General features: G+C 33.4%; 2 protein-coding genes and 1 long non-coding RNA gene across 10 annotated transcripts; 1 reads left to right on the top strand and 2 right to left on the bottom strand.

Annotated features, from left to right (window-relative positions):
- Positions 1-134: 134 nt before the first annotated feature.
- LOC107945220 (chaperonin 60 subunit alpha 2, chloroplastic) lies at positions 135-4,284 on the bottom strand. 8 transcript variants are annotated; one of them, XM_041108348.1, is made up of 9 exons: positions 4,095-4,284; positions 3,843-4,017; positions 3,240-3,361; positions 2,935-3,142; positions 2,694-2,857; positions 1,864-2,173; positions 1,218-1,468; positions 904-1,104; positions 135-750 (listed from the first exon to the last, which is right to left on the bottom strand). In XM_041108348.1, the coding sequence occupies exons 1-9, from the start codon at positions 4,134-4,136 to the stop codon at positions 463-465; spliced, it is 1,761 nt and encodes a 586-aa protein (XP_040964282.1). In that variant the 5' UTR covers positions 4,137-4,284; the 3' UTR covers positions 135-462. The 8 variants fall into 8 exon arrangements, with proteins under 8 accessions (XP_040964282.1, XP_040964283.1, XP_016734600.1 ...); XM_041108349.1 differs by having other exon boundaries at positions 1,864-2,170; positions 4,095-4,283; XM_016879111.2 differs by having other exon boundaries at positions 2,694-2,839; positions 4,095-4,283.
- Positions 4,285-9,095: 4,811 nt separating this feature from the next.
- On the bottom strand, positions 9,096-12,257 carry LOC107945219 (glycine cleavage system H protein 2, mitochondrial). The gene is made up of 3 exons (XM_016879110.2): positions 11,792-12,257; positions 9,930-10,189; positions 9,096-9,504 (listed from the first exon to the last, which is right to left on the bottom strand). Exons 1-3 carry the CDS (start codon positions 11,868-11,870, stop codon positions 9,376-9,378), a joined length of 468 nt encoding a protein of 155 aa, XP_016734599.1. The 5' UTR covers positions 11,871-12,257; the 3' UTR covers positions 9,096-9,375.
- Positions 12,258-13,561: 1,304 nt separating this feature from the next.
- On the top strand, positions 13,562-16,782 carry LOC107945218 (uncharacterized). The gene is made up of 4 exons (XR_001696458.2): positions 13,562-13,743; positions 14,402-14,551; positions 15,590-15,666; positions 15,750-16,782. It is a non-coding gene; the product is annotated as an uncharacterized lncRNA (long non-coding RNA).
- The last annotated feature ends 8,182 nt before the right edge of the window (positions 16,783-24,964 follow it).

Below are 24,964 nucleotides of genomic sequence, written 5' to 3'. Positions count from 1 at the left end.
CAATGAAACGTTGCTCTGTAAAACCAGAAAACATTATAACGAAAAATGGCATGGGAGAGGCTACCAAGTGAACCACCCGCTTTTCATGTACCCTGCAATGCATTCAATAACAACAATGCCATTCACAACGCCAATGGAATGAACATTCACATTCATCTCGTTTCAGGACGTTTCTATTACATTACTTTATGATAAAATTTACAAACAGCTAAATAAATTGAGCTGCTGGCTGCGGGGGATGCAGGAAAAATACAACGTACTGCAGCTACAAGGAAGCAATTCAGTAGGCACTCGTATACCATGGTATTTGAGGCTCACATGATAAAATCCATTTTGGTTCTCGAGAACCAAGCCAACCAGTTTACAGCTTGGTTTCAACCATTGCAAATACAGCTTTTGCTGGCTTCTTCTTCAGCTTTAACCTACCACTATCTTCTTTTACTCCCTTTTATTCCCTTTTATTCAAGGACGAATTCCTGGGACAAGAGGGACAACTGGCTTGGGTGTCTTTATTTTGTCTACCATTATAGCTTGAGTGGTTAGAACTACCCCAGCAACAGAGACAGCACTTTGTAAGGCACACCTTGAAACTCGACAAGGATCTATAACTCCCGCGTTGATTAGATCTTCATATCTTCCAGACATTGCATTGTAGCCAATTTTCCAATCGAGCTTTCTAGTCTTCTCCACTACAACTTCTCCGTCAACACCTGCATTAGTTGCAATTACTTTTGAAGGTGCAAGGAGTGCCTGCAGTCCATCAGACAAAAAATTTCAAAATTTAATCCGGTGATCAATCTAATAACACCAAAAAGATAATGAAAAATCAATAGACAATAACTTCTCAATACATACAAATAGACGGTTGACTCCAAAATAAAGTTATCTCAAGGAGTCACATACTTTTGCTACAATATCAGCACCAATCTGTTCATCTGAGTCTTCCATTGAATTCTTTATTGTGTGAATCTGCTCTGACAAGTGTATATAAGTTGCACCACCACCAGGTACTATCCCTTCATCCATGGCAGCAAATGCAGCATTCTTTGCATCTTCAATTCTTAGTTTACGGTCTTCAAGTTCCATCTCAGTATGCGCTCCTACCTACAGTTGTGATGCAAAGTGTTTAACAATTTGAAGCAGAAAAAGATGTGGATATGGTAAAACATTGAGTTATGCATTTCAATTTCAGTATACACTGTGTCATGATTGCAAACCTTAATGACTGCCACACCACCAGAGAGTTTAGCAATTCTTTCTGAGAGCCTTCTTGACAAGTATGCACTATCAGTTTCTGCTAGATCCTTTTTTATCTGCATAATCCTTGCTTGGATTTCAGCTTTAGTAGAAGGATCAGCAACTATGGTTGTTGAATTGCTTGTTATAGTCACTTTCCGTGCAACACCAAGCTGATCAGAAGTTGCAGCAGCAAGCGTCATACCGAAATCACCAGAAAGAAAATCAGCTCCTAATGACACAGAAATATATCAGTTTGCCAGCACATAAAACTAATTGCAGCAATGAAGAAACACTTGTCATATTGCAATGTATATAAAACAATCTTCACAAGCATATGAAAAGAAAAATTCATAATTTCAGATGATAAAAGGAGGCACCAGGGAGATTTAGGGGAATTCAATATATAAATTAGACATTATAATAATGAAAAGAAAAAGGTAGCATGCAAAACACATCACTGCACCCTGATGAGTTGAAACAGCCCTTTTACACAAAAGACTTTCTTGGATTAAAATTTTAGCTGAAGTGGAATTATATAAAGCAGACATGCAAAACATTTTGATTTTAGAAGCCATCACTGATCATCGGATAATTTGTATGAAGACAAAATGAAAGCAATTTAACCTGTCATAAGGGCAATGTCCTGCAACAGGGCTTTCTTTCCTTCCCCAAATCCTGGACATTTGACAACAGCAACATTAATTACGCCTTGCATTTTGTTCACAACTAGTGTTTCTAGCACTTGCATTGAGATATCCTCCGCAAAGATTAGCAGAGAGACACTCAGCTGCGTAGTCTTTTCTAGTAAAGGAACAATTTCTTTGACACTTGAAATCTTCTGATCAGTGACAAGGACTTTGGCATTGTCAAACTCCACAAGAGATTTATCTTGATTAGTAATGAACTGGGGTGACATATATCCCTTGTCAATCTGCTGTGAGGAAATATTAAAAGAAAAGATTAAAAAAGTTCCAACAGCTGGGCATTGGCAACCGTCCAATCATCTTAATAAATTCAGAATGATATCCAAAGAATTTAGGTCATAAAGTAAAATTCTGCTACATGCTGTTAACTGAAGAACAAAATGAAACTATCTTCTTTTTTTTATACAAACAATGAAACCATCTTTTGATTTAACCAGATTCAACCATTTTAATCTATAAATTTCATGATTTTGAGATCCCGCCAAGACAAGGATTAAACTGGACATAAATCTAAAACAAAACCTTAGTTTTTCTAAATTAAGAGTAAGGCTCCATTGGGTTTGTGCTTTTGCATTATGCTATTTGCTCTTTGTTTTCAGTTCAACAGGCAAATAGTAAAAGAATCAACCAAATAGAGCCTAAATAATATTCAATTTTAGCAAAAGTCTTATTTGCAATGTTATGCACAAATCAACTGTTTCATTTAGACACTTTCTAAAATGACTGGCATGCATGAGTCAGTTTTACCACCTTCATTCCTTCTTCAATTATCACAAAGGTTTCAGATGATGAGGATGACTCAAGAGAAATTACTCCATCGGGGCCAATCTTTTCTATAGCTTCCGCAATCAAGTTCCCAATGAAATCATCATTGCCAGCAGAGATTGAAGCCACAGCTATGAAAAGAAGGTATACTTTAATATAATCAATTTTTTTTCTCAAAATGATCAAACTCATCGAGCAAATCCATATGAAACCTAAATAACACAACCTTTTATTTCCTCCCTCGCTTTCACTGGCAAACTTTTCTTCTTCAGGTCCTTAACCAATTCTTTCACAGTCTTATCCATTCCCCTTTTCAGAGAAACAGGATTAGCTCCAAAAGAAACTGCCAACAATCCAAACTTGATCATGGCTCGAGCTAAAATAATAGCAGTGGTAGTACCATCACCAGCCAAATCATTCATTTTACTTGCAACCTGCATTGAAACACGTAAAACTTACATATCTCTGATCACTTTTCCGAAAATAAACCATACAAAGATTAGGAAGGGAGATCTAGCAACCATGAATGACCTCTTGTATTAGCATTGCTCCCGCATTCTCAATAGAATCGGATAGTTCTATAGCCCGAGCAATGGTGACACCATCATTAACTACTTTAAGTTTCTCAGACTCAAAAAGAACAACATTTCGTCCTGCATGGTTCACCTAAAATAGATTAGCAACTCATATTAAGCATGCAGTATCACCAAATTAATGAAAACAACACATTCACATTCAATAACAAATAAATCATCTTTACTTGGTTCTGAATCCTGTGGCACTGTAAACTATATCACGTTCCCAAAGGGCATTAAGGGTTAAAACTAAAATGAAAAATAACACACCTGCATCTAAGCTTGAGATGCCTATAGGACAGATGAGATGAGCCTCGGGTCAATGTTTCATCTAAGATCAAGTTAACAAGTAAATAAGACATATACACGCAAACAAATGTATCCTAGTATTATAATGAAGGTAAAAGATTCTCTCTTTAAGAACCCATTAACCAAAGCATTCTCTCTGATAATGCAATTAACACTAATCCAACTTTGAATGCTATGCTCATGAAAAACAACTATAACAATGCGAAATTGGAAAGAAAAGGAAAAAGAAAAAGAGGCAGGCAAGTTATACCTCTAGGACCCAAGGTGACAGAAACGGCATCAGCTAACTTATCAATCCCAGCCTGCAACGCCTCTCTGCAATCACCCCCGAAAGAGATCCTCTTTGGACCAGCTCTCACCGTCAAACTCCTAAGCATCAGCGGTTTCCTTAACACCCCGTTGGCTCTTCTACTCCCATTAACGTTCTGCAACGGTACCCACATCTTCGCTGAACGTAGAACAAAGAAGAAACATAATAATAAACAGAGAAAAAGAGACTTACAGTTTGAGAGAAAAAAGCAGTTTGAGGGATTGAGACAGACATATCCCTTCAATTCAGTCTTTTAGCTGAGACTTTAGAGGGGCTTTAAAAGGGTTTTATGGGGCGAGTCCAATGACAGTGTTTCTGTCAATCCCTTTTTCTTTTCTTCCAACAGTTTCAGATTTTCCTTCGGAACAAGCTTTTCCAATATTTTTAATTGGTTAATTCACTATTTATTAGCTGAGTTTGAGTTGAATATTTGATTTGCTAGTTAAGGTTTTTCTTTTTTTTTTATAATTTGATGATTTTTGTAACAGTGGTACTAAAAAATACTATTTTGGAATTGATTTTTATAAATCGAATTAAGGTTCAAGTAAAATTATTATAGAATTTTAATTATCAAAATAATTAAACCATAAATTTCTCATAGTTGGTGGGTGGTGATGGCAGTAACCATTAAGTAAGATTAATAGTTGAATTATATTAATGTATACATGATTAAGTTAAATAACTTAGATTAATTAAGAATTAATTAAATATAACAGGAAAGCATAGTTGAGAGCTTGGAAAACCTTAAAAATTCTTTCACACATTCGCCCATCAATTAGTAACTGAATTCAAGTCTTTTTCTTATAATTTGTATGTATTTGAGGTTATGAGAACTTGATTTAGCTAACCCAAATACAAATTTGTAAAACTGTTAAAGTTTTAGAAAGTTGTCATTGTTGATTTCTTGAAGTACTAGGATTGAAATTTATAGATTTTGAGCTTAGATTATGAAAAGGACCAGATTTTAAAATTATTTAGCTTGTTAGTTTACTTTATTACATTAGGGACCAAATTGAATAAATGTGAAACTTGTCACAAAATTATGTTAGAATTAGAAAGTATAAGGTCCCTAATGAGAATTTATGAAATCGGATTTTAGTTCGAAGATAAGAATTGAAAGTTATGACTATCTCGAGTTTAGGGACTAAATTAAATAAACTATAAAATTTTAAGGATATCAAAAAATGAGTTTATGTATGACCATTCATATCATGACATAATATGAATATTTGGTATTGACTGATTATATAAAATAATTGTATGGATCAAGATTTTGATCCAAATGGAGCTAATAAGGGAAAAGTAAAAATTACAGATTAGTCCCTGAAGTATTCATTCTATTCACATTTTGAATAGGTAAGTCCATATGAAACTTACTATTTTATTTAATGTGTGTGTGTGTGTGTGATTTGAGTATTAGTGAATTGGCGTGAAAAGCTAGAAATGGACTGAATTGAAATGTTATGTGATAATTTGTTATTATGTATTAGTACAAGATTCAAATACGGAAGTTTGATTGATTACAAACATGTAAATGAAATATGTGATCATGTATGAAATATGGATAATTACATGGATATGTAATGCTTATATGTGTAAACGATGCTTGTGTGAACTTAATAAAGGGTTAGGATACATTTGACATGTCAATAGGGTCTTATGCGTGCTTGTACGAGATTTATTACAAATGTTATTGATATTCAACATTCATTGCGGATTCTCGGGTATTATGTGACACAGATTTAACTTGGACAAGTAACTTGACGTGTCATGATATGGGTTTAGCTCGGACAGGTAACCTGATATATATATGTATATACTCAACTTGGACGAGCAACTGATGTGGTGTAGTTTACCCATGTATCCAAGTCTATTTACTAGGGTTCATCAGGCGAAACGATATAAATGATATTGAAAATTTTGAAACGTAAGGAAATGGACTTGATATCCAAATTGAAAAGTCATTAAATGGATTGAATTGTAAATGATATATCTTTATGATTGTTGATAGCAAAGGTGATTGAAATGAATCACTTATGCTTGTTATGATCTTATGATTTGTTGATTGAATTTACCATATTGATAAGTTATATGAAAGTAAAATGAGTTGATATGCTAAGTTACTTGTAATATCTAATAATCATACCTAAAGATATATGCTTACCTTATTGATGTTTTGAGTGTCATGTTCTAGCCAAAGTTATGCTAAACTAAGGTAGCTTTAATGCTTATGGAAAATCAACGTAAGCATAGTATTTTCTATTTGAACTTACTAAGCATTTCTTAATACTTACTCAAGTTGTTTCCTTCCCTTGTAGACCATCACCTTGCGGAACTCATCAAACCAGATCATCACGAAGCTGACATTATCATCGAATTGGTAGTAATGTATTTATTTTGGTTATCAAATTTGTGGCATGTAAATAGGTATAAAGTGTATGGAAATGGTCATTTTATTGTTAGAATGGTACGCCGAGCTTGTGGAAAATGTTGAATTGTATGTGAAGCTTGGTGTATATACTAAATGATGCATGGTTTAGCTTTGGTTGATGCGATTAAGATAAGCATGTTAAATTTGTGCATGATATACATATATGCTAAGATTTGCATATAGAAGAAAATGGTAAGTTTAAGTTGAAATGTGATTGGAATATGTTTGTCAAGATCAAGATCAACTTTCTCCCACCTTTTTTTTACGGGCGATCTGGTTATTTTTGGTAAAGCTAAGTTGGAACAGGCTAGAATAATTAAGGAAATCCTGAATGACTTTTGTGGTTTTCCTGGGCATCGAATCAATGTTCGCAAAACGAATGTGTTTTTTTTCTAAAGGCATTGATAACGTTCTTGGGGGAAACTTTATGGTGTCCTTGGTTTTTGTCGGGTTCAAAATCTTGGATCCTATTTAGGAGTTCTGTTATTCCATGAAAGAATCACTAATAGCTTCTTAAGATTTATGGTTGAGAAAGTCAAGGCGAAACTTCAGAGATGGGACGTTAGGCAATTATCTTTAGCTGGCAGAGTCATATTAGATCAATCGGTACTTCTCACAATTCCTATTTACTTTATGCAATCTTGATGATTCCTAAAGATATTTGTGAGGAGATTGAATGTATTGCTAGACAATTTATATGAGGGAATTCTGGAGGGGGAATAAGTTGGCTTTTGTTAATTGGCAATCAGTTTGTCAACCCAAGGCTTGTGGAGGGCTTGGATTGCGGCAATTGACAGACCAAAATACTAACGAGTATTTTGTCAAACACTGATCCTCTGTGGGTTTAGGTTCTCCGAACAAAATAAAGGGTAGAGGAAGGTATTCTTACGAGTATCTCTAAGGGAAATTGTTCTTTCTTATGATGATCCCTCTCTAAGATTTGGCCAATTCTTCGTGAGAATATTTTCTAGTCCTTAGGAGATAGTAATATCATTAGGTGTTGAAAGGACAGTTGGGTGCCTAGAATTGGGCCTCTTATCAATCTTATCCCATCTCGGAATAACATAGATGAGGACTGCTTTCTTAGGGAGATGCTCACCGAGAACGGTTCTTGAAATTTGGATTTCTTCCGGATTTAGCTACCTAAAAGGATTATTGACCGGATTACAAGCATACCTCCCCTAGATCCTTCTATAGGCCCAGAGAGAGTGGCATGGACGGGTACTTCGTTAGGTTCCTTCTCTATCGAAAGTGTCTATAGGGTGATCAAGGAGAATACGTGGAATTCCAAGGATGATCTATGGAAGCTATCATGGAAATTTCAGGGTCCTCAAAGTTCGTCTTTTTATCTGGTTGGCGTTAGAGCAACGCTTGCTAACGCAAGTAGAAAGGTGTTTTTCTCTGTGGAGGAACAAGTGTTTTTCTTTTCTGTGGGTCAAAGTTAAAGTACACGATCTGTGGGTCAAGCCCAGAGGATGTTATCCATGCTATTAGATATTGCAGGTTAGCGAAAGAAGTCTGGACCCAAGTTGTCTTTGTGGAGGAACAAGTGTTTTTCTTTTCTGGTGATATGCAGGAATGGTTTACTAATAATCTGCAGAATCGCCAAGACTTGGCATTTGGAGGGGTTGATTGCTCAGTTTTCTTTGGTCTAGCTTCTTGTGTATTTGGAAAAATAAGAATCTTTACATTTTTCAAGGATCACCATGGCATGCAGGAGATATTATCAAGGGGTCGATTACTTGGGCCAAGCAATATGGGATTCTCCCCAATGTAAACTGTAACAGTGGATTAGTGATTGGGGGGGAAGAACAATCAGAGTGGTAAATAGGTGTGTTTGAAAATTGATGGTTCAGTTAAGGTGGATTCGAAATTTGCTATTGTAGGGCGAGTTTTGAGGGATGAACGGGGGGAGTGCATTTTGGGTTTTAATCAAAGGTTGGGGAGATGTGCTGTTGTGGAGGCAGAACTTGGGGTATTTTAGATGGCTTATCACTACTACAAGGAAGGCAATGTGACAGGGTTTTGTTACAAACAAATAGCTTGGAAGTGTCATTGAAGCAATAAAGAAATACAACTCGAAGACTTCCAACTTAGTGCTAATTAGAAGAATTTATCAACATAAGAAGACAGTAGATCATTGGTTACCACAATATGTCCCAAGAGAAGAAAATAGAGAAGCTGACCAAATGGCTAAATTGGCCTTCGACAAAGAAGAAGCATTAGAATTATTTACTAGTTATTCCAGAGTTTTAACCTAATTATTTGTAATTTTATTTTTCACAAAAAAAACCTAAAATCCATAATTACAATATAATTGCATATAAAAGTCATAGTTTGGAAAGATACATTTTATATTATGTTATAAAATTATATATTCAATTTTCATACTATATAAATTACATAATATGTATATAAAAACTAAAAGGAAAAGTAAAATATTATCATCGATAACAAATCAAATCAAGCAAAACTGAAGTCTTAAATATTATAATTCAAATCCTATTTCAGTTAAATTTTCTTTTTTGTTTTAATCAAGGCCTAACATTTTTATCCTAACCTTTCTAAATATCGATAATGTTTCAAGAGATGAAAATGAAAGACCTCAAAGTCTAATGGATAGCTCTGCCTTTGGATGGATAGGACTAGATGAAAGGCCTAATGCGGAGGAAACAAGAGTTAAGAACCTCAGGCCCCAACCATTCACCATCATTGTAATTTGAACGGATACATAAATATATCAGCCAGCATTAACCTCGAAATGTTTGAAATGCTTTTCACTTTTCAGCGTCATTTCCTTATCAAAACCCAAATTTGGTACACTAGTGATAGTTAAATCACTCATTTCCAAACCCCAAACCAATAATTTATTCCAAGAAAACATGACACCAAATCGAAACCCAAATACGGGGACATTAAACTACATAGTCTGATAATAGTTTGGAAACATCAACAAGAAAGCTACAATTCTCAACCAGTCGGCTTCCCGGTTATCTCTCTTTGCATAGAACCCGACATCCAACATCGCCAGGGCATCTGCTCTCAGTGCTTTGAATCTTCTTCCTCACAGAACTTAGAGTATTCTTCTGAGTCCATCAAGTTCTTCAACTCCCCAGCATCTTTCATCTCAACCTTTATAATCCATCCATCCTCATATGGACTTGAGTTAACCTAAATTGCGGTGAACAAAGATTGCGGACATAAGCAAAAGTGAAGGATATATTACTAAAAGCAATTAAAAGAAACACTTGAAACATTCAAATGATCCAATCAAGACTCTGGCTACATTTCAACATGAGGCAGTTGCAGGTAGTTAAGCTCAACCAAAAGGCAAAAAGAATGAAGTATTGGATGGACCACTAGTAGCATTCACGATCAAGATTAATGAAATGTTGGGTACTAACATCCTTATGAAACAGGCATTGATGTATGGAAGAACACGGGCACTATGGGAAAGACACAAGCACATGCATAGTGGAGGACACTTCACACGGTGAAAAGCTTAACCCAGTTTAGCAGACACCATTACACAATTAATATAATTGAATTAATGAAATTTCGAAAGGAATAGTCTATGATAGGATGGAAGAGCTAACCTTAGCAGGAGAGCCACTGAGCTCATCATTAACTTCAACCACTTTTCCTGAAACAGGAGAATTAACATCACTTGTAGCCTTGACACTTTCAACTGCTCCAAAACTTTCACCTTGCTTTACAGCAGCTCCCACTTCGGGTAATTCAACATACACAACATCACCTAAATGATCTTGAGCATGATCAGTAATACCAATAGTGGCAGAGTCACCCTCAACCTTCACCCACTCATGAGAATCCGCATATTTCAGATCCTTTAGAACTGGAAGAAAACGGAAGAGATGCATTAGCTACTGTAATACAAACAATAAGCAATAACAATGAAAATGGGATAAAGTACTTACAACTCTAGACACAAATTAAACCATAAATTGCAGCTGACTAAGGGATTAAAACAATTGAATATCCAGTTAAATACAGGCATCATATAACTGGTCTTAGCCTCTTAGGTGCTTTCTTGTTCTTTTAAGGAACAAGGAACCATGCTTCCGCAGAAAGCATAATATGAAGTTATATCATAGTGAAAACGGTTGCATACTGCTAATCAGGGATTTAAATTGCGGTTGCGGTCGCGTTTTCGGTCGCATTGCGTTTATCGCGGTTGCGGACATAACGGATGCTATTGCGGTCATTGCAGGTATCGCGGTCGTGAATTTTACATTACTTATTGTGTATTGCGGGTATAGCGGGTTTCGGCAGTAGCGGTTTCGGACGGTGCCGTTACCGCTATATAACGGCCGCTATTTCGGTAACGGACCGCTATTTAAATCCCTGCTGCTAATATTAGCTCCAGATGTGAAGCTCAATGATACAGAAAATCACCATGAACTGTAAGATCACATATAAGATAGCCACCAAAGGTTGAGAACATAAACATGCTAAGAACCCTATCAGTGTCTGCTAATTTGCTATTAGTGGGCAAAAATCCAAGACAATTCCATGTCTCTGTTTGAAAAAAAACCGCAACTAATGGCAATTGGACTACATAGCTTATTAGCACAAGGAATCAGAACGAATATGAGGGATAAAAAAAACAATTCCATGTCTCTGCATGCACATTACATCCCATTAATCAGTTGCAGTATATTGGTGTTGCAGCAATACCGAATCCTCGTGCTCGGTTCTATTTGTTTTGATACACCAACAAAAGGTGCGCATACTATTTCTTTAATTTTGACTGCTATTTCCTGACTTCTTCACATTTTTTTTGTTTTTTCATTACCAAATAAGGCAAACAATTCAGTCAAAACTCTAACATCATCATTTTGATGAGAAACGAACCACCATTGCTTCAAGCAACTGCAGCAATAGTTGCAAGGTGTCACTGTACACTATACACTATACGCTATACCCTTCACCGTTTCACTGATGTAATCACCATTAGATCACTATTAGTCCTAACGCTCTGATGCTCAAGTATTAAACATATCTCTAGCCGTACAAGTGCTACATGGAGAGCAAATTATGAAAGGTTGTTTGAATCCCAACAAATGAAAGGCTTTAGGCTACTTTAATCTTTATGATGGTTTTTTTTTTATCTAAATCAAACCGAAAGAAAAAGTTATGAAAATGATCGATCAGAAACACAATCCTAAATTACGGAAATTTGGGACATGTATATATCGATCACAAAACATAAATCCAAAACATCTTGACACCATGTATAGCAAAAGAAAAGAAAAAGCCAGTCACATAAATCGATTTGATTTTTTTTATTTGTTTCTGAACGGTAAAGCCTGGATCAATCCCAGACACGAGATCCCGATTTCGATCCAAACCCAAAACCATTCTATAGATAACAGGGTCCTCACGATCATTTAAGAAACCATGAAAACAACAGAGAGGAGAAAAGTTAAGTAATTACCAGTGGAAAAGCCTCTGTGGAAGACAGAGATCCTGAGGTAAGAAGCCGCCCTTGAAGCCCACAGCATTGATGAAGCCATCTGCAATGTAAATCTGGTGGAAAGTGGTGGAGTTATAGTAGTATAATTCAAAGGAAACTGCTAGCTGCTTGCTTCTGTGTTGGACACCTCGTATTATGGAGTGCAACTACATACAATAGGGTTTTGTTTATATTTTTGGTGGGGTTGGTGAGTCCGGAGTGTAGTGTACCACTGTCGTGGTTTTTTTTTAAAATTAAAATAAAGAATTATTTTATTAATATATTTATGAGACCAATAAAAAGGGAACCATGCGATATTGAACAGAAAAAATAATTTTTTTTTAAAAAAGAAAGGGGGCGTCGAGAGCATATAAGAGTGTAGTTTCAGCTTCGGTATCAAAGATGGTAGTGAGTCAATGTATCAACAAGAAACCGCACTTGATGGAGGTTGGTGGTGGACTTGACACTCTTATTAGTTTTTTTAGAATTAAGAGATGCCTTTGGGCTTTGCCTTATGTTCTGCCTCTTTGCCATACACCGCTTCACGTGTTGGTTTATTTATTTATTTATGCTTGCGTTTCATCTAACTTCAAGGCCATATTAAGTTATTATATATTATACGCATGTCCATGTCCAACCAATTTCTTTTGTTACTTTGTGCGTTTATTCTGAATAATCGCTGATATAAGTGTACAATAAAGAAGGGGATAAAAGAGAAAATTGGTGACGAGGAGGCGAATTCACTTAGATAAAGAGTCAAAAAAAATTAAGAAAGTAGAGGAGGAGTAAAGTATCCTTGAAGGCAAGGGAGACTGAGTGTTGTATATAAATGCTTAAGGATGTTGAGAAAGTAAAAAATTATTCCTTCATTGTTCTTCAGGGTATTTATAGGGGAAGATCTCATGCTTAGTCTCATCTTGGTGGTGCCACATCACCGACAGTATGGGTGGTGGCTCACTCGTGTGGTTAGCCAGGTGGCAAGTCGGTTGTCCTCAAGTGTGGTACTACTCTGACTTTCCCTTGGATGGGGTAGTACAAAGTTGTTATATCTCAGCGGTCCTTAGTCATCCCCTTTTAATGGTAAGTGTGTTTTTGCTAAAAGTTGGTGACCTGATGGCGAGTGGAATGCACGAGTAGTTGGTCACTAGGTGACCAGTCGGACGATGCAAGGTGGGAGACCAATCGAGCGCTATGGAATGGGTAGCCATTCACGAGTCTTTCTCAAATAACTTCCCGGGACACCACATGTCCAAATGGTGTAAGAGTATAATAATCATAAAAATTAAGGAATATTATTATATTGTTGATTCTTAAGTGGAATTAAATAAGAAAAACTTCACAAATAGATTAAAATTTTACAGTATGTTTGGTTGGGTGTATCAATGGGCCCCACTAATCCCTTTAATCCGTTGTTTGGTTGATTGTATTACCATTACGTCCCAAATCTGTTCCTTCTCTAATACACCCGGTGCCCTAATAGATATTCCCCATCCAGCGCCAATTAGAGAATCCTTACCTATTTCTTATTTTCGTTTCCTTTTTCTGCCCTCATAGATTTCTACTTCTTCTTCCATTGGTATTGCAGATTTGTCCTCATTTCTTCTGCTTTCATAACAAATCCTCAACATTGTCTTCATCGGAGGTCGATTTCGGGTATGAATCTTTGCTTCAACATTGTCTTCGGCTTTCTCTGTTTTAATTTTTCTCTCCTGTAGTTTTATATCTGTAATTCAACACTCGTTTTTCGGTATCAATTCATGACAGAGTGTTAACTGGTGCAAAATTGTTGCTTTAGATGTTTATGTTGCAACTTTTATTTCTGTAAAATTGAAATCAGCAAAATCTATCTTTGTTTTTCTATTTCTCTTATCTGTCTTTCATCGGAGTCGATCTCATCATCTTCCGAGCTTTCAATTTCAAATAAGATTCAATGGGTAAACCCTCGAATCGTTTCATCCTAATCTATTTTTTTTTTCTCTTTTTGCATTTTTGTTCCTCACTATTTATAGCTTATTCAGTGATCTGTTTCTTCCTTTCATTACTCAATTAGTTTTGCAATTTATTTGTTTAATTTCTGTAAAGTAATGGCAAAAGAAAGCGGCTGAGCAAGCAGCGCCGCCTTAATAATTTTGTTGGTTTTTTTTCTTCTTTTTCTTATTATTATTTAGGGTGCGATGCGAGGTTTTTTTTTTTTCTTTTGGTGGAAATTTGGGTTTGAATACTGTTTTTTAGATTTCTAAAGTTCATTTTAGTAGTGTAAATCTGCAATTCGTTGTGATGTTTGGATCGGGACCGGGGATGAATTTCATGTTTATGGCATGTCTGGTTGTTGAGGAAGCTAAGGAAAATAAAAAAACAAAGAACTGGAATTTGAATTACCAGCTGTTAAAGCTATTTAGTACGTCAAAATTCTCTATCAAAAGATAAATGGACTTTGTTTTAGTTGAGGTATACCTAAAATGTCCTTGATTAATTGATATAGAGAATTTAATTTTAAATTAATAAGGAAAAATGAATAGGGCGGTTTAGTTCTGTGCATTATGGATGCTTTCTTGCTTTACCTTGACATGCTATGAACATTTGATTTCTCAGCGACAAGCGATGAATGTTGTTCAGTTCAACTTATTGATGGAGATGGTTCATTCAATGATACTGGAATCGAAAGTTTTATCAAGGAAGTGGAACTTCATGAATGCGGTCTGTCATATGCCGTGGTTTCCATCATGGGACCGCAAAGCAGCGGTATGCCTTATTATCTTTGTGACTTTCTGCTTTATACTTTCCTTTCCCTGTTACTTAGGGGTCTATTCCCAGTTCATAGTAAGCTGCTTTGTTTATTTACTTTGCATTATGTTTAATGATATTGTACTAGAAATATGTGGGATACAAATGAGAGTATGATAAGCTTGAAGCCTGGTCATGTCAGTTTTCAGAAAATGGCATGTCTTTCATATTGCACTTTCATGTGAACTTGTTACATGATATTGTTAAATTACTTTTGTAGTTAGTGTTATATCCATCTTTTTTATTGTTATTTTGAATGTAACTCATGCCATAAATGATTTCATTTGGGTATATCTTTCATATCTCACTTTCAGGTGAACTTGTTGCCACATGATATTGTTAAATTACTTTTGTAGCTAGTGTTATATCCATATTTTGTTTATTGTTATTTTGAATGTAACGCATTCCATAATTGATTTCAATTTTAAGTTTTCTGTAAAATGATTCAAACTACCAGATATCATGTATCATCTATTTTCACTTTTTAGAAAAGAACCTATTGGACATTGTTTTCATTTATATTTCACCAGTCCTGTTTGTTTAAGTTTTCACCAGTCCCGTCTGTTTAAGTTTACTGATTCTTTGTTTACATTGATAATTTGATATCTAGATGCTAATGGTTATTTGCTTATTGCTATTAGTTATTGTAATCTAATCACACATCATGATTTCCAGAATGAGAGTTAGACATATACTTAGCTGGTTTCGAATTTGATTTTGCTGTTCTTGAAGTTTGGTCAATGGGAAGACTGGATTTGCACTTGATCTGATGGAAAATATAGATTAGAGTCCAACAAATGTTTTTCAATATGTGTTTGAATTATACATGTATAACTAGTTTTGTTTGAGACCATAGATGATAATATATTCGAAACTGGGATTCCATAGATCTGTTGGGAATTGAGATCATAGGATTGTATTGTTCTGTGACAATTCATTCTTTGGTCCTTTTAGTTTAAAGTTTCTGAGTCAAAAATCTTTGAAATTTTTTTGCAGTGGCTACTCCAAAGTAGATTAGGGAACTTATGCAAGTAGATGGCTTAACCAATGATAAAGTTAAGAGTCATTTGCAGGTGAGGGTTCTTTCTTGTTATTAATGGTTTTCTTTTCAAGTTTTGATATCCATTATTGATGTAAGAACTTCCCTGATTTCCAGAAATACTGGCTACACACACGAAGACTTCCAGCTACCACAACAACAACAATCCCTGCGAATCAATCAGGCCTTGTTTTGGGTGGTGGTCATGCATGGATGTGTCAAGATCAGTTTGGAGAATCCTCGAAAGGGAGCAGTTCGTAGTCGGGTTCCCCTTAAGGTCCTCTCCAGTTAGCCACAAACACCGAAGGAACCTCCACTACAGGGTGTGAGAGCATGGAAGATGATGAAGATGCAAAATCCGAGTGCTATAGTTGGAAAAGCCATGTTCAAAAACCTAGAAAAAACAATGTATAGAGTAGAGGTGCTCATAGGCCGGGCGGCCCGGCCCGGCCCGATGGCCCACCCGAAATATGGGAGGGTTTGGGTAAAAATATAGGCCCAAAATATGGGCTTGAGCAAAAAAACGAGGCCCGTTTAGAAAACGGGCCGGGCCTCGGGCACTACTTTTTCGGCCCGGGCCCGGCCCGGCCCGATATAATAAATATATTTATTTTTTTAATTTTAAAATATTTTTTTACATACTTTTTTAATTTTTTTTAAATTTTTAAATATTTTTAAAATAATTTTTTTAATTCTTTTTAATTTTAAAATAATTTTAAAATACTTTTTTTAATTTTTTTAATTTTAAAATATTTTTAAAATACTTTTTTAATTTTTTAAAATTTTTAAAATAAAAATGGGCCGGGCTCGGGTTTATGATTTTTTTCTCGGGCCGGGCCTGGGCAAAATCTTAGGCCCATATTTTGGGCCGGGCCAAAATTTTTTTATGGGCCCGGCCCGGCACATGAGCACCTCTAGTATAGAGTTTACCCACCATGAATTTTGCAGATAAAAAAAAAAGAAAGAAAGTATCTGGAGAAATTTTGGCTGGAGAAATTTTCATTTCTGAATTGAAGGACTGCAATTATTGTTTATAGTGGTATTCTGGCAATTAGTTAGAAGATGAAGGGCATGTTGATGGTAACCAAGATGAGAACAAACATTTGTCAACATTAATTATTTAATATTAATTATTTCAAATTATATTTTATAGTATCATATATTATGATTTTAGTAAATTCATATAAGAATATTGATTATTAAGAATTTTATTAAATTATATATTTTAATTATAATATATTTAATAATAATTATGTTAAATTATATTTTATAGTATCATATATTATGATTTGAGTAAATTCATATAAGAATATTAATTATTAAAAATTTTATTAAATTATATATTTTAATTATAATATATTTAATAATAATTATGTTAAATTATATTTTATAGTATCATATATTATGATTTGAGTAAATTCATATAAGAATATTAATTATTAGGAATTTTATTAAATTATATATTTTAATTATAATATATTTAATAATAATTATGTTAAATTATATTTTATAGTATCATATATTATGATTTGAGTAAATTCATATAAGAATATTGATTATTAATAATTTTATTAAATTATATATTTTAATTATAATATATTTAATAATAATTATGTTAAATTATATTTTATAGTATCATATATTTTGATTTGAGTAAATTCATATAAGAATATTGATTATTAATAATTTTATTAAATTATATATTTTAATTATAATATATTTAATAATAATTATGTTTAAATATGATTAAATCATTTATTATTGATATTAATAATCTTATTAAATTTTAAATAACAATAACAATAATCATTTACCCAAACAAATTTATGCTAAGGGTATTCTAGTCATTTTAGTTTTTTCCATTATGTTATTACACCTCTATTCCATTCAACCAAACACAATAATACTATTACGCCTCTATTCCATTACATTCAACCAAACAATTGATTTGCTATTACGCCTCTATTCCATTACACCTCTATTCCATTACGCCTCTATTCTATTACAGCGAACCAAACGTGCCCTTAATGTAGTGGGTTAGGAGATCTATCTAAGTATAAGTTCAAGTCCATCCATCATTAGGTTCTAGGAAAGCTCAAATGAACTATATGACATGGGCCTTGTTCTCAATTTGATGAAACCAGCTCACAATTCTACATTCTCAAATTTTAATTTTAATTTACTTGGAATATATTTTGTTTTTTGGATAAAATATGCATAGTAAATTATTAGATTTTTGAAACACCCCTGGAAAAAAAAAAGAAAGCTAACATGTTATTTAACGAGTTAAGTAGGTATTCTTTTCAAAGCATGCTAAATAAAAATTAAATTAAATATTTCTATTTAACTTATTCACATTTTTCACTATTGTGAAACAAATAATTTCTTTTTCAATAAAGGATAATTTTTTTTTTGCCAATCATGAAATAAATTTATTAGTCACTCAGACTGCAAAAAACAAACAAACAAACAAACAAACATGCCAATGATTCAAAAAGGCCAAAACCTAGAATTGTTCCAAACGAGCAAACAACAAGAACTAGCAAAACAAGGATTGATCCATGACTATTAGTAATTACAACAAAACAACCAAAAGAATAGGGGCCAACATCATATGAAACAACAAAGTATGATCTACTAAAGACCTCCCAAAGGTAAGCGGTTTAACATGGTTTCTATGATCAAATGAGCATCAATTCAAGGTAAAGGCCATGTTTTGTTGCACGCTTAACCATTAGTAGTGATTTGATACGTTGAAAATGCCTGGATATAATCATCCAAATTTGAGTAAAAACAATCTGCAAAACTTTAAACAATTGAGCACACCAATAAAATGAGGGTATCATTCCTGCTTGGACAATCTTTAATGACTTCTATGAAAGGTAGTAATTCCCATATCCTTTGGACCAAGTAGCCACTACAAAAGCTATGATGTAATAGTGCGGGTAGGCATGGTCTCCTACTCTAAATAAACTTGAACCATACATGTACCCTATATGAGTAATAGGAATATAAGCACCATTTCCAACTTAAACCATATCTGGACCCTATATGAAGACCTATTGGACAAAGCACTAAGGTCACTGGTGATGTAATTGGTGCCCCCTGTATCTAGATACCAAGTTACATCCCACACCATTTCTAGTGTGGCTAAGGTTGTCACAATATTAATTGAATGTGTAGGACCAAAAGATGATTTAAGTTAAGTGGTGTATATGAAAAGGGAAAACTAATGAGACTAATCAAAGACAATAGAAACACGCAAAATTGCTACAAAAGAAGGATTAGATGGCGGAATAAGTGGCGTGGGGAAAGGAAACTGAGTGGTGTTAGGTGGAGCTAAAAATTTGCTAAAGGGAAGGTAAGTGTTAGCTGAAGAAGAGACATAGGTGCAAGTGTTTGCATTTATGGTAAGAGATGGAATTGACTAGGAGGTCTGGTAGATAAACCAACAAAAAGGGTTAAATTGGTAAAAGCACTTGAACATAAAGTGGCTAAGTTTGCCACACAATTGATACTAGGGCCAAGTATTGTATTAAACCCATCATTACCTTTTCCTCAAACATAATGTGTTAAGCTCGATAATCACCAAAAAAGGGTGAATTGGTTTTTAATCTTATGTGCTTTGCTCTAGAGTGGATGAGATTTTTGGTTAACCATGTTGCACTAGTGTTATCACATTTGATTGGAATGTGATCCATGTCAATTCCATAATCTACTAATTGTTGCTTCAACCAAAGAATTTGGGCACACCTACCGACGGCAACATATTCTGCCTCGATGGTGGATAAAGCAACATTATTTTGTTTCTTAGAGAACAAAAAAACAAGCATATTCCATAAGAATTTACATGTCCTGGAAGTGTTTTTTCTATCTAACTTGCATTCTCCAAAATCTTCATCGGAGTAAGCATGCAAACTAAAAGATGAATCATTTGGTTACCAAAACATTAAGTTTGGAGTGTCCTTAAGGTACCTAAATATTCTCGTAATGGCTTGTAAATAAGACCCTTAGGAGATGATTGATATCTAAAGCACAAGCATACATTAAATATTATATCCAGTCTACTTGCGGTAAGATAAAGTAATAATCCTACCATAGACCTATAAAGTTTAGTATATATACATTTACCTCATTCATCTTTGTCAAAATTTGTTGAGGTGCTCATTGGTGTTGATTGAGGTTTTAAGTCCTCTATTTTTAACTTTTTGAGCATTTCCTTGATGTACTTAGCTTGGTTGATGAAGATGTCATTTTTAGTTTGCTTCATTTGGAGCCCCAAGAAGAAATTGAGCTCACCCATCATGCTTATCTCAAACTCACCTTGCATAATCTTAGAAAAATCTTGACAAAGTGATTCATTAGTAGCACCGAATACAATATCATCAACATAAATTTGTACTACTAGAATATCTTTGCCTTTAGATTTTATAAATAAGATGGTGTCAACTTTTCCTCTATTAAAACCATTTTCAATCAAAATTTTAGAAAGCCTTTAATACCAAGCTCTAGGAGCTTGTTTTAAACCTCCTCATTTATAAAACCATTTAAAAATGCACTCTTGACATCCATTTGAAAAAGTTTAAAATTATGAAAGCATGCAAAAGCTAACAATATTCTAATTGCTTCTAACCTAGCTACTGGTGCATAAGTTTCATCATAGTTTATTCCTTCCTCTTGGCTATATCCTTGAGCAACTAGACTAGCCTTGTTTCCAAAAATATTTCCATTTTCATCAAGTTTGTTTCTAAATACCCATTTTGTTCCTATAGTTGCGTGATGACCAGGTCTTTCAACTAGGGTCCATACTTGATTTCTTTCAAATTTATTTAGTTTTTCTTGCATAGCCATTATCCAAAAATCATCATTCAATTCATCAGCAATACTTTTAGTTTCTATGCAAGAAATGAAATCAACATAATTACAATTATTCCTTATTGAAAATCTAGTAATTACCCCTTTAAAAGGATCATTAATAATGTGGCCATCTTTAACATGTGATAGCTCTCTTTGGTGGCTAGTTTCCTTCCCAAGTTGAGTTGGTTCTTATAGATAATCAATTTTGAGTTCTTGAACCATCTCATCTAGTACTGGTTCTTTAAGTGATGCTTTGTTTGGACCTGCTTGATAAATCTTTACATCATCAAGATCAATAGAATCATTTCTTAAAGAAGAGTTAGACTCATAAAAATTCACATGTATAGACTCTTCTACTATCAGAGTTCTCTTGTTAAAAACTTCATAAGCTTTAGAATTAGTGGAATATCCAAGAAAAATGTCTTCATCACTTTCGGCATCAAATTTTCATAAATTATCTTTTCCATTGTTTAAAACAAAACATTTGTAACCAAAAGGATGAAAATAGCTAATATTACACTTTTTTTATAATGACTCAAATTTCAGTGGTGTCGAAAAATGCGGTATCAGAACTCTATTTTTGTAAACTGAGCCTGTAAATATAAAATAAAAATATTTGCGGAGTTATCATGAAAACATATTAAAGTTTTGTTAAGAAATTAAGTGTAGTTAATTAAAACTAAGGGACTAAATTGTAAAATTTTAATCGCTATTGAGTTTTAATTAAAAAAGACTTGGGGACCTAAAAAACAATTATCCAATGAACCAAAATGACAAATAAACCATTAATAAATAATAACTAGTGAATGATAATGATGACATTCATTTGGTTTTGATTAAAAGATAAAATTATGTAATAAAACATAATTAAATTGATTAAATTTGATTAATAAAAGGTTAATTATATATATAACATTAGTGGAAGGAAACATGATAGCACCTTCTTCCACCATGTAAGTTGGAAAAAAATAAAACAAGCTATGGGGCTGCATATATGTAATGTGATATGAATGTATATAAAAGATTATGCGATCCATTTAGAACCAAGCCTTGGGGGCCAAGTTGAATACGAATGAGCTAATAAATTCTTGTAATAGGTTTGAATGGTCGATTTGAGGGCGTTACAAGTTGTTAGGTACTGTTCATGATCTACAAATATAATTATTATTGGCAACATAATTGGAAGTCTAATGGGTCACACACGATAATGGAATTTGGAAATTAAAATTAGAAAAGACTAAATTGAATAGTTCAACAAAATCCAAGGGCCAAAGTGTTATTAATCAAAAGTTGATTAAAAACCTAGCCTATATATTCTAACTTAGCCACACATATCTAGTTGTTGTTTTCTTTTGGTTTCTCCTTTTCTCATGGAAAAGCAAAAAGATAATAAAAATTATTTTTTTGAATTTTTGCTTCTAATTTTCTTTTCAATATTGAGATTAAGACCGAAAGGGGTGTGGATATGCGTGATCAAATAGCTAGCACTATCTTTGAAAAGCGAATCTCGATCTTAAAAGGTTTTCTAAATTCCTAATGTGGATCATCGTTAGAGGCTGAATATTTGGGCAACTGTTGGTTTTCGACAATCGAGCTCGGTGTTCGTACAAAATCGGAGCAATAATTGAATGAGAATGGTGACCACACTCGTTCAAGGTACTAATTCTTCTACTGTATTTTTTTGCATGAATACGTGATAAAATTGTTCAAACTGATCCTTGGTGGAATTTGATGCATTGTATGTTTTCATTTTCTTTTGTGTTTACTTTTATGCTTGTTTCAATATTATTTTTTAGATGCAATCAAATTTTTGACACAAATTAAAAATGGGTTGTACAATTTATGTCCTATCACACCCCAATATAACAACCTTACTTTTATATCTAAAAAACTATATTTATCACCTTTAAGTAGAGAACTTGGGCTGTAAAACGAAACAACAAACTTGTTTTACACTCTCAATGCACTCTTAAATGAAAGTTCATCAATGACCAATATAAGTGCTATCAACTCTAGTTAGTTCTAACTTACAAAAGCCTCTAATATATAATAGTATAAGACTTGCTAAGATAAAGGTCAATTACAATTAAGATGCCATAAAAATATCCTCACAAAGTCTAGAATAAATCAAAGATTTCCAAGATAAATTTTCAATGTAGTTCTGATCTAATCTTGTTATTTCAAGGGATTCGATTTTTTGATTCGATTAGATCCAATCTTCAAAGGCTTATTGCTTTACAAGATGAATATTCAAATATCAACCCACACTCGTCCACAAAATATTTAAGCCATTGCTCAACTAATTTGGTTGAAAAGATTTCCAACTTTAAATAATGCGAGTTATGCTACCTATCAAAGTGCTAGTTGAAGTGGCCATTTTCGTTAGAACTTCAACAGCCACTTAAAAAAACTTTCTTTAATAATAAAACCTCTTTCAAGGTTGATCAATCTTTTTATATTTAGAGTATGAATTCATCTTCACAAAGTAACATTTAATCCATCTTGATTTGCCCAAATCTTATCAATTTATCAATTATCCAGGATATAAAATATCATAAAGTCAACCCATATCTTCTTGGATTGCATATCTCATTATATAAAGGAAGTAGATCACATAAGAATCTTTGAAAAATAATCTTGATCTAGTCTCTTCTCCAAAACTAAACACAAGATTGGTTGTACAAAATTCAAAAAGATGCAAGTAAATACTCAAAGTATTTCGGTCAAACATGCCAACAAATAGGGCAAGTTATGTGTCTAGCACAATGATAACCGGAGTGGTCACTTCTATTAGCACATAGGAAGCTACTTGAAAAACTTGCCTCAACATACACATTCTTGTCATTTTTTATCATTTTATAAATATAATTCTCGTGTTCATTATCAGTAAAGAAAGCTAAACTCATTTATTCGATCCAATGTCTTAGAGATATTTTTCCTTTATTTTCTCCTACAAATTTAGCTAAGAAAATTTTCTCGCAACAGAATTTTAGTTTGACACCAAAATGATGAAGATAAAATCCAATGTGAATTGCAGAATGAGTGAAAGCTCAAAGAACACATCATCGTCCACAATCATAGAAGTAGAAATCGAGTGGGAAATAAGAACTAGTGGGATGCTAGTGCACAAAAGAACGAAGAGATATGAGGTTCCCGCCCTTGATATTTGCTTATGATTTATTTACGAGGTATCTCATTGTAAGATCTCAGTCAACTTTCAAGTGACTTTTGGCAACATATACATTACCTAGTCTACTATTACCTTCATTGTGCTGGAAAAATCCATTTAGAAAAACAGTTTACGGTTATAGAAAAAAAATTAAAATTTCAAAACTAAGCCTGTTTGTAATATTTATAGTAATAAACTTTTTAGCAAAAAGTACATTAACTTTGTGTGAGACGGATTCAAGTCAATCCCGACTTTCAACCAAATGACATTTTCCGCTATCCTTGTACTCTAAATTGCGTCGAGTGTGGGATCGAGCAACATGAACCAATCACATAACAAGAAACAATATTATTGCTTTCAACAAAAAGTAATTTCTCTTAATAGAAACTGGTAAAGATCGTAATTTCTAGAAAATATAATTTATTCTTATTTAATAAATTCTCATGACTTTCTGGTAGAATAACGATGTATGAAAATTTATGATTTTAGATCAACTAGTGACATCTATTTATAAGGACAGATAGAAGAGTCTTGATTGAACAAGCCATTGTAAAATAATATTATTGAAATAGAAAATACTCCTCTAGTCTAACACCCTAGTAATAATACTAGGGTTGTCACCCCTCAATTATGATATTAGGGGTTTTGGGCCTCTTATGCATTGGGTCCAATTATATGTTTTTCCTAGACTTTTAACTTAGCAATCTATAATTTAATCCAACCCAATATTTATTTTCTATTTTCTAAAATAAATATTAATTAATTAATTCAGTTAACTAAATTAATTTCTCAATTGAATAATTTTTTCAACTCAATTCTAATTTCGTTGAAATTATGACAACTTTACCGTAAAAGAATTTATGAGGAAATATATTTAATTTCTTTATTCAATGAATTCATAATGAATAATTAATTTAAATCTATTTTCAAACTTCAGTTATTTAATTATAATTAATTAAATAATAATTCAAAAAACTTAAATTAATTCTCAAGTTATTTTTGTACTTAGTGAGAAAATGCATTCATTTGTGAATACGACTCATTTCTCTAACTTCATCATTTCCATTCATTTGTTAGTACAACTCATATCTATAACTTCATCATTTTCATTCTTTTATGTTCATTTAGTCCTACACGCAATTCATTTCTAGTTTCAACGAGTTAGCAGAGAGACTAATTGGAATTTATAATTAAGGCTTAAATAATTTATTATTAAGTTTCATCTTTTCTCCTATTAATTATAAATTTATTTAGTCACAAAGCCATTCCACTATAGTATCTTCACTAAGCTCTCTCTAATTATATA

The sequence above is a fragment of the Gossypium hirsutum genome, chromosome D12 (assembly GCF_007990345.1).
Source record: "Gossypium hirsutum isolate 1008001.06 chromosome D12, Gossypium_hirsutum_v2.1, whole genome shotgun sequence".
NCBI lineage: Eukaryota > Viridiplantae > Streptophyta > Magnoliopsida > Malvales > Malvaceae > Gossypium > Gossypium hirsutum.
Note: the sequence above shows the minus strand (reverse complement) of the source record. Positions and strands in the feature narration are given on the sequence as shown.